At 28.5% G+C, this 16,427-nt stretch overlaps 3 protein-coding genes across 3 annotated transcripts; 2 read left to right on the forward strand and 1 right to left on the reverse strand.

Annotated features, from left to right (window-relative positions):
• The first annotated feature begins 678 nt into the window (after nt 1–678).
• Nucleotides 679–3,979, forward strand: LOC112591240 (glyceraldehyde-3-phosphate dehydrogenase-like). The gene is made up of 6 exons (XM_025334997.1): nt 679–792; nt 920–1,043; nt 1,164–1,279; nt 1,484–1,735; nt 2,543–2,688; nt 3,688–3,979. Exons 1-6 carry the CDS (start codon nt 679–681, stop codon nt 3,977–3,979), a joined length of 1,044 nt encoding a protein of 347 aa, XP_025190782.1.
• Nucleotides 3,980–9,170: 5,191 nt separating this feature from the next.
• Nucleotides 9,171–11,089, reverse strand: LOC112591113 (WD repeat-containing protein 43). The gene has a single exon (XM_025334785.1). It carries the CDS (start codon nt 11,007–11,009, stop codon nt 9,342–9,344), a length of 1,668 nt encoding a protein of 555 aa, XP_025190570.1. The 5' UTR covers nt 11,010–11,089; the 3' UTR covers nt 9,171–9,341.
• Nucleotides 11,090–13,529: 2,440 nt separating this feature from the next.
• LOC112591156 (erlin-1-like) lies at nt 13,530–15,453 on the forward strand. Its single transcript, XM_025334870.1, has 7 exons — nt 13,530–13,637; nt 13,715–13,795; nt 13,883–13,991; nt 14,435–14,541; nt 14,620–14,771; nt 14,842–15,023; nt 15,090–15,453. Exons 1-7 carry the CDS (start codon nt 13,530–13,532, stop codon nt 15,287–15,289), a joined length of 939 nt encoding a protein of 312 aa, XP_025190655.1. The 3' UTR covers nt 15,290–15,453.
• The last annotated feature ends 974 nt before the right edge of the window (nt 15,454–16,427 follow it).

Genomic DNA, 16,427 nt, shown 5'->3' on the forward strand with positions numbered 1-16,427 from the left:
ACTCATGCACTCAATGGCTTGGCTGATGCTCATGCACTGATGAGAGAAGACGACTTGGTTAAGCCATCCAGAGTCGCAGACGACACCATCAAAGGTCTCCGCGTTTTCTCAAGAAATAGGCTTTCTCCTAGACGACAGAGACCCTCATTGGACCACCCCTTGTCTCTGGCGGCACACAAAATTGGGTCACAGGCTTTGCGGCACATTGTGACAACTTGACCGTTATTTTATTTATTTGAGTTTTATAGTTATATAATATACAATTATGTTAGAGCCTATCATTACAAACTGTAAGGCCCGGATTTATATGTTCTAACTAAAAACCTCAGAAATATGTACTATAAAATATGCATTTATGCTCTTATTTTATAAATTTATACTAGGCACTATTAGGTATTTATTATATGTAAAATGAATATTAGTTGTGAGCACGAGAAAATAATAATTTATACTATGGTGTGCTATATGATTTAGATAATAAAAGAAAAAAAATTATATGGCTTGACTAAATAGTTTAAAATTTACCGATGATATTTGTAAATCAACAAACAATTTCGTTATAACAAACCTGACTTTTTTTTCATAACAAATTTTATATTAATAAATGCAGTTTGTTATACTTGTCTTGTCGTTAAATTTATAATGTTGAAAAACGGTTTGCGGTTGATCCCATCCGGAATGGCGGGTATGCAAAAAATACGACAAGTGTGCAACTTACCTACCGTCGCGATTAATGGATTCGGTCGAATAGGGAAATGTGTACTCCGGTTGGCCGTCCAGAATAACGTAAACGTAAGTCCCGGCCCCAATGGATTATATAGTGTCTAGTTATATCGATCCCACAAATAGAAGACCATCATACAAACATAATTTGTGTTGATCGTTAATTGTATAATTATATTATTCTTTTCACCTTCAGGTGGTTGCCGTAAACGAGCCAGGTGCCGACGCAGCGGCAATCGCGCACTCGTTCAAATATGATACGGTTCACGGGACGTTTCCTGGAAAAGTCTGCGTACACGAAAACAGTCTCAACATTAATGGTTATAACTATTATTATAATACTATTTTAATATTGCCAAGATAATAAAAATTTGACGTCGACACGATCAAATATTATAATTACCTATTATTGATATTATTGTGTACACCTGTCTCTACAGGCAATATTATAAAAGTGTACGGAGAAGAAAACCCAGAAAAGATCAAGTGGAATGAATTACCAGTAGACTATGTGATAGATTCGACCGGAAGGTTCACTGAAGTCAGTACGGCTAAGGTATGTGCACTGTACAGTATAAAAAAACGTTTTATAATAAGACATGATATTATTTAGTGAAATTTGTCTTTATAATAAAGGCATTTCCGTTATTCTTATACTGCATATAGTATCTATTATAGGCTATAGTATAGTACGCTATTAAATATTATACGACTTGTTCTGTTCTGCAATAATCTAGTGACACGATAATGATATTTTTAGAAACACATGGCCGCAGGAGTGAAAAAGGTAATTATCAGCGCGCCGAGTAAAGACGCGCCAATGTTCGTGAAGGGTGTCAACTTCAATGAGTATAAAAAGTGTATGACAGTGGTGTCAAATGCGTCGTGCACAACCAACTGTGCGGCACCGTTATTGAGCATTATAAACAAAAAGTTCGGCGTAGAAAACTGTCTGTTGACCACCGTTCATGCCATGACGTCTAGTCAGGCCGTCCTAGATAAAACGAAAGACGTAAGGACCTATATTTTTTATACCTAATAAGATAAATTACAATATTTATCTATTTTTATCGGATTTACTGATTTATTCTAATACGAATGCCATGAAGTGCTTATCTCGCGTAGCTAACTATTTCAAAACCATCTTGTTGTCACCATCAAAATGCACAAAACAAAATGTATTACACCAGCACGTTTACAAGGCATATACTGCACCACTACTTACTAATCTATAGTGATTAATGACTAGTCACTATAGTGTAATTATACAAGATCGTTCCTTTTTTTACTAACATATTCCCTTGTCCCGAAGAACTCTGAATGGTTATTATTTTTTTCCCGTTTTCATTAAATAATTCTATTATAATCTAGTTATTTTCATATGATTGTACTTAGATTATGTAACGATAATAATATATTAATATGTAAGTTGGTAAAAGAAAAACTCTAAACTCTAAAACTCTAGTCTGTACACGAAAAATAAATAAATATATTTTCTGTTTTGAATAAAGTTATTTAAAAACTAAAGTCAATAGCTAAATAAGTATAAAGTCTATAAAAATAAACAGTGTCGACGAAAATTGTAAAGATAAGTATGAGACATGATTTTATAGACGTATTACACATAGGTTAGTGTTATATTATGAACCTCATCTACAAAAGGGTGATATTTATCACACGAAATAGACAAAATATCACTAAAATATCATTAAAAACAATTTAATTATAAGTACTGTTTTTGGAGGTCTTATTAGAATTAAGTCAGAATATCCTGACCTAATCATGATGTACTCGTTATGTTTATGATTTTTCGTGTCAGAGGTCGGCCTCTGGAAACATTGTGCACAGCTCGACGGGCGCTGCGAAAGCTGTGGGAATTGTTATTCCGGAACTAAAAGGAAAAGTAACCGGTGACTCGATAAGAGTGCCCACGCTGGACGTGTCGCTACTGAAACTTTACATAAAGTAACGTATTATATTCTTTAATGATATCGTATATATACGTATATGAGTATACTACGAAGCAGTAGCGGCTTGTGAAGGCTTGTGAATAAATATTCAAGGGATACATAAATTCTGTTAAATGATATAACAATTTAAATTTTTTTTTAACTATGTGATTCAATTCTGCGATCATTTATAATAATATATGAAGAGGAGTTGGGTGATTAAATTTCAATTGATTTTTTTATTCGTACGTTAAAGTATTAAAACAACTGGTCAATCAAAAGTTTATTACTTGGTATTTTTGTATTTTAAAAATAACTACAAACATTAAAATGTCAAAAATAATAAATAGCATATAGTATAAACGTTTAATAAATATTAAATAATTAATGTAATTAATTACGACGGCGCGGCGGCACGGTAAAAATTTGTCGTGAACCCAGTTTCAAATTTCAATAGCGTCTATAATACGTGGCTTATTCTCATTTCTCCCTGGCCCCTCCGTCCAACCTGCAGATGTTAAAATAATATTTTTAATTAATATTTCTATCGAAATAACTATTTATAGGTTTAAAATTTTGTGGCCTTCAATAAAAATAAACAAAAAAAAAAAATAAAAATATTTAATATATTTTCAATTTAAATAAAAACATTTCTATACATTTTTATTTTTAATGAATTATTATTTATAAGTAGTTGTTTTATTTTTTTTATGAAGGGAAGACGTGGTCTCAAAGTCTCTCCTGACAAGCCGCCCCTGCTATGAAGTAGTCTAAGTGGCGTATAATGCGAGAGCTACGATAGCTGGTGTGTGAGGGGGATGTGAATAATATAATATAATAGAAAAATGAAAAATAAGATGTCAAGTATTCATTACGTATTTATATGTAATCACGTCTGTGCACTATAAACTATACGAAAATAAAAAGATATTTTGTTTCTTAAGAATTTAGGTTAACTTCTGCAACAAGTATTTCAAATTCGTGTTTTTTTTTTTTTTAATATTCGTGAAAACAGCATAAAAAATCCCGTGAAATTAGAGGAAATTAAATGTGCCATCTGGGAAACTGCGACATTATGCAACAATGACGTGTATTCCTACATTGAAGATACGACCAAACTTGTCAGCTCCGATCTCGTTGGCCATCAGTATTCGGCCATAGTTGATTTCAACCAGGTGTCGGTCATCGGCGACAAATTCGTGACGATCGGTGCTTGGTATGACAACGAGATGGGATATTCGAAAAGGCTTATAGATCTCTTCAATCACATGGTGAAAGTGGACAAAGATATAGCCGATAAGAAATAATATCTATCGAGGACGTCGATGATGAATTTTTTGTTCATATCCACATCCATTATGTTTTTATTTTTAATAAATATCACAATACTCGTATAGTATTTTATACCTATTAAGTATTCATAAGTTGATAACAATTAGTAGTAAACAATTTATAAAATTCCATTTTGATATTATGTAGCTACTAGAACCGGTAAAACTCGCTGTAGGTTGGAGGTTTCCTAAGTTGGAGACAACATTTGAACAAAACCGTAGTTAAAAAAGTGAATACCCAAACCCAACATAGGAGACAGGACTTTAGAATACCGCAGTTAGAAAAGTCTAGTAGGCAAAACCGGTGATAACGCGTTTGTTACGTTAGTGCCTCTGATTTGGTAGCTCTATACTTTGGCGATGTCGTTTAAAACGTGTATATAAAAGTCGAATTTGAGCGTCTAGTGGTCATTTCAATAAATTCACAGGTGTAATACACCTTATACTGTAGCTTGCCTTGTACTTTTGTGTATAAAAAATAAATAAATACATTCCTAAATGGTAATCTAGTTCTAGCTATTAGTCATCGCCCAGTGAAAATCGATTCTTGGCTAGGCAATCCACCTACGGCGGATTGTTATACCTCCTAACGTGCTATTCTGTACCTACGTAAAAAGCTTAAGTCGAATCGAGTGTTTAATTTTCAAGCGAACACCATTGAAAATCCAGTTAAACGCATTAAAACCTCCCAGGTAGGCGATCCGACTGCTTCGGATTGCGGACAATGTGGGCGTAAAGGGGAGGTTTTAAATGTATTATGGAAAACATGTCAAACGTTACTAAGTCGTGAAAAATAGTGAGTTAAAAATAAAAAAAAATGTACATTTAAAATTTTTTCGATATTTTATTAATAGTTAGATATCGAAAAGAAATATGCACTTTCCGTGATAACGAAAATTACAATTAATTAACAATAATATTAACATTGATCGAATTAAATGAAAAAAATGCGAAAAATTCATCGGCAACGTAATTCAACACGCCGCCTGAATTACGCTGAATCGGAATTCGAATGTGTCTACCTAACATTGAAAATCCTATCTTAACACCTATCAACCACCGTTTGAGTAGGAAACCGATGCCGAATCTTGAGCATTTAAATCGTTTTAGAGTAGCAACGAATATTGCATTAAGCGTCGTTTAACCAGTGCAATTTTTACAACTCTTGTGTTATAAAACCTTAAATCGCATATTTATTGTCGTTTAGACTGTTTCTGATGTATTCATCTACATTAATTGTATATATCTTAATGATATATTAAGTTTATCACATACATATATCATAACCAGGGATGTAGCCAAGATTTAGTTTCGAAGGGGGTTAAGTAAAAAAAAAAATGAATAGGTATTTTTTTAAATTCTTATTATTGAAATAAAAATCAAATTATTGTAGTATCAAAATTCAAAAATAATAATTATTGTTATTTTTTGATTAGAAAACGTGCGGGAGCGAAAAAGGCGAAACCGAAAAAAACGTCCAATGTCCGTTGGAAGAGGGCCGCCTCTATTACCGCTACGTCTACGGTCGAGGACCAAATCCGCATGAAAAACGCACATAGACGGAACAAAAAAGACACTCTCTACGCGATAGAATCAAGAACGCGACGGAAAAAGGTCTTGAAAAGCCGGAAAAATGGGCGAAAAGCGGAAAAAACGGTAATAAGAGTAATAACGACGACCGATAACGATAACGGGCCGTCGGCGAAGGGCGATACGACTTTGATAAAAAAAAAATTATTTTTCCGATTGACCAGTACGCTATTTGAGGTCGTTTTGGAGGAGAAAAAGCGAGCAACCTTTTCGTTTAATAATATAAGATCATATAGATCAAAAATATAGGAAAGTCAATCTCAAGTAAACTTGACGACAAATTTAAATCCATTCTCAAAATTCTTAATGCATCATTTTACCAATCGGCACGTTGGAAATAGAACACGTCTATAATCTTATGTTGCGCATGTGTAGACAAATAGTGAATTATCGCTTCCTAGTAAATTTCAATCCACTTAATCTCCCAGTCCCAGACATACTGTAAAACGATAGTCGAATACGGAAAATCATAAGTAAGTTATTTATTTTTCAAATAAAATATCGTCAATAAAGTATTAAAAAAAAAAAAAAATTAAGTTTTTTCTAAATGTATTTGTGATATTTGTGTACAACAATAGACTGTTAAGAATTTAGCATTATACCTACATAAAACAATTACTATTATTATCTATTAAATATTTTATACAACTAAACGATTTATTACGTGCTTCATCATTCTCGTGTCAAATGTATACTTAATGTAATTATAATTATTTAATTAATAATTTTAAAAAATATTGAATAATCAAAATATAAGCAAATATATATTAATGTCATCTATGATCTGTAATTAATTTTATCATATTTTGAATTAGATTAAATCCGAACTACAATATCCCAAAAGCGCTTAGAAGATTTGATGCTCGTATATCTAGTGAATTTGATATAAATATCAATAATGAAACAATGTCATAAAATATTTTTCTGAATTTAACACTGTTTTAAAAAAAATATTTCATGTAAAATCAAATATTCATCCATAAATTATTTTGTAACTTGTATGTAGTACAATAATATTATATTGATGTGTTATTAAAGCTATAAACAAATTGTATATAATTTTTATTTTGCAATTTTTAAAAAAAATATTGCATCCCCAAAATTAGATTATTATTTTTAAGTTCATCAATGCATTTTATTGAATTTAATTGACTAAAATGCGTGTTTAGATTAAAACACTTGAAAGACAGATTTAAAGGTATTTTTGTGATTGAATACCTAAGTCATTTGCGAGCGGCTTTAATAGAGTTAAAAATGTTAATTATACGTTATCGATATTTGATTGATGAACAGATAGGTGAGTGGCTATTGATTTAACTATTAGAACCATATATTTCATAGGTGTTGTGCGCCACTGGTTACCAGAACGGTTTCTTAATGACGAAATAGTCAATATTTCGGGCATGGAATAAGTATCTCTGTTAGATGTTTTGATTCAAAAAAACTTATACTTTGTGTAGAGCTTAAATTTCTCAGTAAACAAAGATACGATAGTGTCGCGGCTGTCTAAAAAGTACAACACTGAAGTTTGAACATATGTCACATGTCTATTCTTATATAAGAAAAATATATCCTTCAGCGGACAGCGATGTTCATTATTTTGTACCTAGATAATATTACTAAACTTGTTATCTCTAAGCCAGTGGTTTTCAACCTTTTTAACAATGTAGCACACTTCTTCTACAAAATTTTTGCGGCACACCAATTCGTATAATACGTGAAGCATATATTTTTATATATAATACATATATAAAATTAACTCCATCAATAGATTTATCGCGGCACACTTACACCGATTGAAAACCACTGCTCTAAGCCACGTGGTGTGCAAATTGTGCAATCATTTAAAAATTATCTAAGTGTAATTAACGGAATTAGAGATTTCTTCGTTTTTCCTAAACGAAAACGTTTAAAATTCTGGATCCTTCTATGACACTACAAAGAACTCTAAAACTTGGCTGTTAAAGAGGTAGGTTGAATGATACCTCTAAGTCAGTGGTTTTCAACCGATGTGTCGCGGCACGCCTGTGCCGCGAGTGCCTTTGAAATGTGCCGCAATAAATCTATTAATGGAGTTAATTTTGTATATATGTATATATATTATATTTAAAAATATATGCTTCACGTATTATATGAATTGGTGTGTCGCAAAAATATTGTAGAAGTGTGCTACATTGTTAAAAAGGTTGAAAACCACCGCTCTAAATGCATCAGTGCATGCATTTTTTGAGTTTTTTGAACTTGTAGTTTCGGTGAATTCTTGGATTAAATTAGCTTATTTTCCTTTTTCTCTAAAATATGTAAAAAGTTAATATTAAATTATTGTAATAAAGTAGGTATATTGTAGTGACAATTAAAGATTTGAAGACAAAGGTATTTTTACTTATTTATATAGGTAAAAGTTATGAAAATTAATTGGTTGTACTTATGAATTTATAACTCTTATAAGTTTAAGTTAATGTTACAACTTAAAATAATAATTTATAAATTTCAGTATTATAGGTAGTTTTAAGGCACTAAAATATTTACACATATAAAATAGAATACTAAGACATTTTCATCTTGTACAATCTAAAACTTTAAATTTATAATATATATCATACACTTTTTGGAAAAATTTAAAAATTTGAAAAAAAAAAGTCAGGTCTACCAGACTAATGTTATATTTATTTTAAATGTTTAAAGAATGTACAGTTAAATAGTTAATATACTAAAATATTGTATTTAAGCAAAATACAAATGTGTTGTTTATTATTATAAATTATATTAGATTTATAGATCCCATATCATTTAATTATTAACCAATATAAGTTTCAGACTTATTTTTTATCCGATTCATCAAATAGGTTATTAAAATGTCCAGTCACTAAAATAGTAATATTCAAAGGTAAAAAGAAATTTATTTTTTTAATTTAAATGCTTTGAATGTAGCCAGCTGGGAGTGCTTACTGCTTAGCACCTCTCAAACAACTCCTTTATCGAGTCAATAGTATCTATAGTAAAATATTCAGTTCATTTCTAGATCTAGGTATTAGTATTAAATGAACAACCAGGAATTACAAGATTTGAGTGGCCATTGAAGATATGGATCATAAATAAGGTCAAGGAAAATTTTGATTAATAGATGTAAAAAATGGATATTTACCTAACATTGAATTTTAGACTAGAATTTTTGTATGTGAACGGTATTAAAGGCTGATTGTATCACAAACTCCACTTTCTAGATCTATATAATACCAATTATACCATGAGATAGTTTACTTATAAGTTATAATTATAGGCAAGACCAGACTTTTACAGCCAGTAATGTCAAAACTGTAACGTTCCAAAATTCTTCAAAATAATTTTAAAAAAGGACAGTGTTAGAAACAACACTACCACCTAAACCTTAAATTACTTCAGTTATTAAAATAATAAATATTACAACAGTATGTATCACTGGTCACAACTTTTTTGATTTGTTTTAAACTTAATATAATTTTAACAATCAACCATAAACATATATTGAACTTATAGTTACAAATAAATTATTTTAAAAATAAAATATTAAAAATATATTTTTACAAATTGTTTATTCAACTTGACATATGCAAATGTTTATACATTAAATAATACATTTTTATTCTAGTCACATTTCTGATAACAAATTCCTATAACATTTCTGTTATAAACAAATAATGACAATTTATGGGTAATAATTGTATTAATATACAATATAGAACAACATTTGGAGGTAATTTAACATAATTCACCTTAATATATTAGGATGATCATCACCATTCAAGTCTATATCCATTGCTTCTTCTTCGTCTGATGTGCTTTGATCTTCACTGTTAGATTCATTAAATGTTAATAAAGCTTCTTCATCAGTTGTTCTTTTGTCCTCATCATCAGAATCATTATATACCAAAAGAGCATCTTGCTCTTTTTCTTTATCTTGTTTGTCAAAATTTAGTCTGTCTACTAGAGCTTTTAGTTTAAACTCTAGTAATCCAAGTTGTTCAAAATTATTTAATCTTGTACTCAATACATTTTCTAATGGCAAAAATGTCTCTAAGACATCTGGATTAGCTAATAATAGGGAAGAGTGTATACGTAATACAGCAGATAACCATTTAGCACTTACAGAACTTACCAGTGTTCTGTCTTGTGATAGGCGTATTAGCTTACGTACAAGCATGATAATGGATTGTAATGGTAAACGTGAAACAGTATTGTCAATTGTGCGTTCATCTTTAACAAATAAAGCAGACTCTAAAAGATTTTTATCATTACTACGAAGACCTTGAATTAACAAATGAACGATACTTTCACCTTTGGTTTGAACTGTATTTTCAATTTCTTCTGACATATTTTGAAGTCTTGTTTCAAGAGGTAAATTTGATGATCTATTATTTTTCAGTTCAATACATTTAGAGTCTGTAATATTTGGATTAATTATGTAGTTACCGACAACTGATTTAGATTTTCTTGGGTCTTGTCTCGCAATAAATGTACATTTGTTTAATTTTTGTAATTTAATATTTTCAAATGCCAAAAAGGGCCTAGTTCCATAGGCTACATACACTACAGAGTCATAAATTTTACTGCATATAATAGGCATTTGAACAGTTTCTTCATCTTTAATATTGTCAACAGCTATTTGAAGGGTTCCATGAGGTTTAAGTGGATGTGCTACACAACCATTAAGTACATGTTCAAACACATGCAATGTGCCACTTTCAGTTGTTACAGTCACAGTAATGTTGTTACGCATATTATGTACATACACAGAAGAAATGTTATCTTCAGCTACTAGTGAAGCTAATGGATCTCGTTTAAGGTCACTAAGAGACCATATATTAATAAAACGGTCTCTAGCAGAACTTAATAAATAACATTTGTCAGCTTCTATAATGTGTAATGAACGAATTTCATTTTTATGACCAATAAACTTATGAACTAACTCGCCAGAAGAAAAATTCCATAGTTTAATTTCCCTGGACGCTGACAATATCTTTCCATCAGGCAATACAGCTACTGTACACATTTTACCGGCTTTCATTTTTGCTTCTAGTTTATTGGTCTTTAAATCAAACTTAACAACATAACCATCATCAGAGCCTATGTACAAATGTTTACCCGTACAATAAATGCTCTTGATAGCTTTTGATTGAATATTGACTTTTGACTGAATACTTCCACTGGCCACATTATAAAACTCTATAAAACCCTTTTGTGTACCAATACAAAGTAAGTCAGTATTATCTGTTTGGACCCAAGTAATACAGGTGACGGATGAATTTAAATGCCCACTTGGTGAATATGTATGCCGTAGATCACCAGCACTCGTATCCCAAACGTTAACCTTACCATTAACACCGATTTCAGCATAATATCTTCCCGATTCTGAAAAACCGCCGATGATCTCCCTCATAATGAAAAGTTAATAACAAACTAATTCAATAATTAATATTACAGTTATTACACTCACATACTTCACAAAAAAATGTTTTAAAAATGTGTTTGTTTTTAATGGGTTTATTACTTTGTTACATAACCTAAAAATAAAATGTTATCATGGATTAAAGAAATTTTTTTCTTTTATGACCTTTTTTAAAACTAAACTTTTTTATAAAACCTATTTAGTATTTATTTTAACTTTAAAGTTTAAGAAACGAACTCAAAGATATTTAAATATCATAATATATTAATATGAATAAATAAATATTAATATTTATACATGTAATACATACTTGTAATACAGTTATTACTATTTTTATTTATTATGATTTATAATTCTTTTGAATACTGTCTTTATGATAGTAAAATAGGTAATATAGAATTTTAGTACTAACTACTAATAATTGTTATCTTTTTAAAATTTAAGCGGTTCAATGAATGTATTATTTTTACAATAATGTATGTTGTTTTTTTGTAAATGTGTACACGATAAATTATCGTTAAAATGTTTCGATTTTTATTTTGAGGGTGGTTTTAGACAGCAAATTGGATCTATTTTGATAGGTACTTTGAAGAGGTCAAAATTAAAAAAATCTCAGTATATTTCTTATTATCAGAAAAAAACAATAAATAAAGTAAAATGGGAATTTTCACACAAATCCAGTATTATTGTTAAAATAATTTGTTTTTGTAACCATAGTTACCAACATTTAGACAGCCTCAGCTCAGAATCATATTTCATCATATGCAATGGGTTTTCAAAATCCATTTTAGTTTTTACACAATAATGTTCAAAAGTTCCTCGCTTCCACATGACATCTAATGTATAGCCAAGTGGTACCCACATGTTTATCTTTTTGGAATCTCAGATCTAGATTTATTAATTGGAGTGAATAAAAATATTTAATTTAACATTTCCGCAGTTAATAAATGTGTTTGTAATGTGTTGTAAGTTAAAAATTAACCTTCTACAAAAATTCAATTACTATTTCCGACTATCAATTTTACTTGATTAAATAAAATAATTAAGAAACACTAGTTTCAAGTCTTAGTTCTCACATAATTCTACTTGGATGTGGGCCGATAATCATTATATTGCTTACTAGTCATACACTCATACATCATAAATCATAATAATTGTCTTACGAGTAAAGACTAATCATAAAATGTGAACAATACATTATTCAAACCTCAATAGGTATCTCAATTATACTTGATAATTTTATCTTAACAATTATTTTAAATTTGAATTTCGGAAGATTAATAGATTTTATTTACACCTAGTTACTTTAGTTAGTGTAAGTGCTCGTAATAAACGTATTCTACATAATATAATATGAAAAGACTTATTCGATTTCTGTAAGTTATGCTAGTACGATTGAATAGATAAATGATGGAAATGAAATACCTAGGTTAATATTACTTAAAATAATAAAATATAATAATTAAAATCGTAAAATTAATTATTAATACCTTCTCAGAACAGTTTAAATCTTTTTTTAATATTTTGTGATAGGTACCTACTTATTAACTACTATTTAGTAGACAGCAGTGTATTATTATAAAAACAATGGTCAGTGGTCCTTTTAAGATCTTGGAGTGACCCATTGATATTTAAATTAATATGGAGTTACTGACATACATAACAATTATTTAATACTAGATTATATACTATACACCATTATTAATAGATTCATAATAGTACAATACCATAATGTAATAGTGAATAGATCTATTTAATATTTAATGATAGAAGCCTTAAGAATTTATTGTGAGTTTCTGTGTCCTGTGAAATTTCGTTGTCTACGGTCCTGTAGGAAGCGGTGTTTTCTTATTACTTATCAGTAGAGATTTTTACGAGATGGAATCACAGTCTATGGAGATAGATAAGAATATTGTTGTATGTAATCTTAGATAATATATTATCCAAGTATGTAATTTTGGTATATTGTTATCTATCTCAGTGGATGGAAGATAGACTTATAATAGATAGACCGCGCACAACGTTCGTTTTAAGTCTATATAGGATGGAATTAATTTTTTTTTTTGATAACTCAAACAAAAAATGTAACTTTGATCTTAATATCTGATAAATTATTTTTTTAAATATTGTCTTCTTTGATAATGTTATTTAACTAAAGTAAATTATAATTTAATATTCACAGTAACAATAACGAATTAAATATTAATGTAATTATGTCTAATGCAGTGTAATAATATTATATGTTTACTCTATGTTTTCTTAGTACCAAATAGATTAGTATTTGATTCATTATTATAATTAATTTGTTTTGTAGATTAAATTAATTTTTTTTCTCAAACCGTTAAAATACTTTCTTATTGTGTATGTGTGAACTATAAGTTTATTATACAATTGATTTTTGTTTGGTGTCATTGAGTCTGTATAATTTTAGTTTTAATTTTTTTTTTATATCACAACTTTCTGTCATTTAATACAAAATTAAAAAATATCGAAATTGTAATTATCTCAGAAATGGCAGACTTATCCTATGCATTACCTTTGCTGTTACTTCTGACTGCCACATTGACTCACTTTTGCTTGCATAGAGTTGACGAAGGGCATGTGGCTGTCTATTATAGGGTAAATATATCTTAGTGATTTAGTTACTTTGTTAATATATTCATGACATTTTTATGTACTTTGTGTTTATGATTTAGGGTGGAGCATTATTATCCCAAATTAGTTATCCTGGTTACCATATCATGATGCCCTTCCTTACAACATTTCGGTCTGTACAAGTAAGTATTTTGTGTCTAATATTTCAGATAATATAAATGTGAATATGTTATTATACTTTAATATTTATATTATTTTTGTATTTTCAGGTTACACTTCAAACAGATGAAGTAAAAAATGTTCCTTGTGGCACAAGTGGTGGTGTAATGATTTATTTTGATCGAATTGAAGTGGTCAATATTCTAAATGCCGATAGTGGTAAAGTATATCTATTTATTTATTAATATATGGTATGGTTTTAAACCCAGTTGTATATGTCTAATATATATATAAATCTATTTGCTGAAAAAGGTTTAAATATTATGCTGAATTAAATTTATAATTAGATTCATGTATTATTTTATATTACTATCAAATCTCACCTAAATTACAAAATCATAAAACCAAACTATTTTGTTGGGAAACTACAAAATTACACTATTGATTCTATACGATGCTAGTATACATTCACCATTGATAGCATCTTTGCTCTGCTTTAATCTAATTTAAAAATAATAGGTATTACAATAATGTTTTAAAATAATTGAATTTGAAATTACTAGGTATTTTTAATTGTTTATTAAAAATAACAATTTTTAAACAGATATAAACTTATTTTTGATCTGTTTTAACATTTAAAACTATTATTTTATTTGTTCTAGTTTTTGATATTGTTAAGAACTATACTGCTGATTACGACAAAACATTAATATTCAATAAAGTACATCATGAACTTAATCAGTTCTGTAGTGTTCATAATTTACATGAAGTAAATGTTGATTTATATAATTTATGTGAATACTATAGAATAATTCTTAAGTTTACAATATATTTTTTATTTTTATAGGTATACATAGATCTATTTGATCAAATTGATGAAAATCTTAAAGTGGCATTGCAAAAAGACTTAACAGAAATGGCCCCTGGACTGAAAGTGCATGCTGTACGTGTCACTAAACCTAAAATACCTGAGACCATACGCAAAAACTATGAAATCATGTAATGAAATCAATTTAAAACATTTTAATTACTATTGGTTATATTAAGTTATGTATAATTGTTTCTCTAGGGAAGCAGAAAAAACTAAACTACTCATTGCTGAACAAAGACAAAAAGTCGTTGAAAAAGAAGCAGAAACAGAACGTAAACGTGCTATTATAGAAGCTGAAAAACAAGCACAAGTATCAAAAATTGAATTTGAACAGAAAATCATGGAAAAAGAATCTATAAAACAAATATCTGTAATAGAAGGTATAAATATTTAAACTATTTGTTTGAATGTACTTAAATTCTAATATAATTATTTATATAATTTAGATACAATTCATTTGGATAAGGAAAAGAGTGCAGCAGATGCTGAATTCTACCGTATTAAAATGCAAGCCGATTCTAATAAGTTATTATTAACTAAAGAATATTTAGAATTTAAACGCATAGAATCATTAGGAAATAATACAAAACTTTATTATGGACCAGATCTCCCAAAAATTTTCATGCAACAGTATGTTCCATTATAAAAAAAATATTAATTGAAGTTGAACTGCAATTTTAATATATAAATTATAAGAACTGATAATATATCTTAAGAGTTTAGTAAACGTTACTTTATTACTAGTCAATTGTGCGTTTAAAAATAGTTTTGTATTATCTAATGGAAATTAAATAAACCAAATGTTTAGTTATCAAGACTTTCATGCATATGATTTACATTTATATTTTTCATTTTTTGTTATCATAGAATTAATAATAGTACATCACTTTCAACATTGTATAATATTATCTATATTGGCTAATTTCATAAATAAAATCGCAAGTATTAAATGTTATTTTACAGTAAAAACTTAGAATCACTCATGTTATATAATTTTTAAATTTTTAATTTATTGTAAAATATTGTGTAGTATTTATATTTTAATATTAAATTCATTGTTTTTGTGAATTACAAATAATACTATTCAGTAACAAGTTGTGAAACTAAGTGGTACACATGCAACATATTTTAACCATGATTTTTTGTTAAGTTTCTCTAAGTAAAAAAATTAAACTTTAAGCGACAGGGAAACAAATTACACATATGTATATAAATAGTGTAAATTAAATAATAGAATATAATTTTTTCTATATTAGTTTTATCTTGACCCAGAACCAACTAACTAAAAAGTAATAAAAAAAATGTTTGTATAAATAATTAAATTTAACTCAATTATTATTTTCTCACCTTTATATTTTGAAACTTATTATTTGGCTCAAACTAATGCACGGGGTTAGTGTATTTTTCATAAATTATCGCTGCTAAATTTATTCATGTAAATAATTTTTCAATTCAATTAAGGATTTGCCATGCCATTATTGTAATTTAGTATACTACCTAACTGTGGTATATGTAATACATAATAATATACATTTAACTCTTAAGGTTATAAATAAAATAAAATAATAATTATATGATTAATGTTTAAGTTTTATTAAATAATTAAAAATTTACATTTTGTCATTTTGTACTGTAATTATAGTATAGGTTTACAACTTATGTAATGTAATGTATAAAACAAATAACACTTAATTATTTTAAGGTTCACAAATACCCGCCGTATTTATTGAAGACCAGTTGATTAAAGTAATACAAAACCATCCTGAAGTATTATCATTAAAAGC

Source organism: Melanaphis sacchari, unplaced genomic scaffold (assembly GCF_002803265.2).
Source record: "Melanaphis sacchari strain LSU unplaced genomic scaffold, SCAv2.0 Contig12_pilon_pilon, whole genome shotgun sequence".
Lineage (NCBI taxonomy): Eukaryota > Metazoa > Arthropoda > Insecta > Hemiptera > Aphididae > Melanaphis > Melanaphis sacchari.

Coding starts and splice junctions, on each gene's coding strand:
- LOC112591240 (XM_025334997.1), top strand. CDS start 679: ATGGCGGGTATGCAAAAAATACGACAAGTGTGCAACTTACCTACCGTC. Junction 793..919: donor CCGTCCAGAATAACGTAAAC/GTAAGTCCCGGC, acceptor TTTCACCTTCAG/GTGGTTGCCGTAAACGAGCC. Junction 1,736..2,542: donor TCCTAGATAAAACGAAAGAC/GTAAGGACCTAT, acceptor TTTTCGTGTCAG/AGGTCGGCCTCTGGAAACAT.
- LOC112591113 (XM_025334785.1), bottom strand. CDS start 11,009: ATGAGGGAGATCATCGGCGGTTTTTCAGAATCGGGAAGATATTATGCT.
- LOC112591156 (XM_025334870.1), top strand. CDS start 13,530: ATGGCAGACTTATCCTATGCATTACCTTTGCTGTTACTTCTGACTGCC. Junction 13,796..13,882: donor CAACATTTCGGTCTGTACAA/GTAAGTATTTTG, acceptor TTGTATTTTCAG/GTTACACTTCAAACAGATGA. Junction 14,542..14,619: donor GTGTTCATAATTTACATGAA/GTAAATGTTGAT, acceptor TTATTTTTATAG/GTATACATAGATCTATTTGA.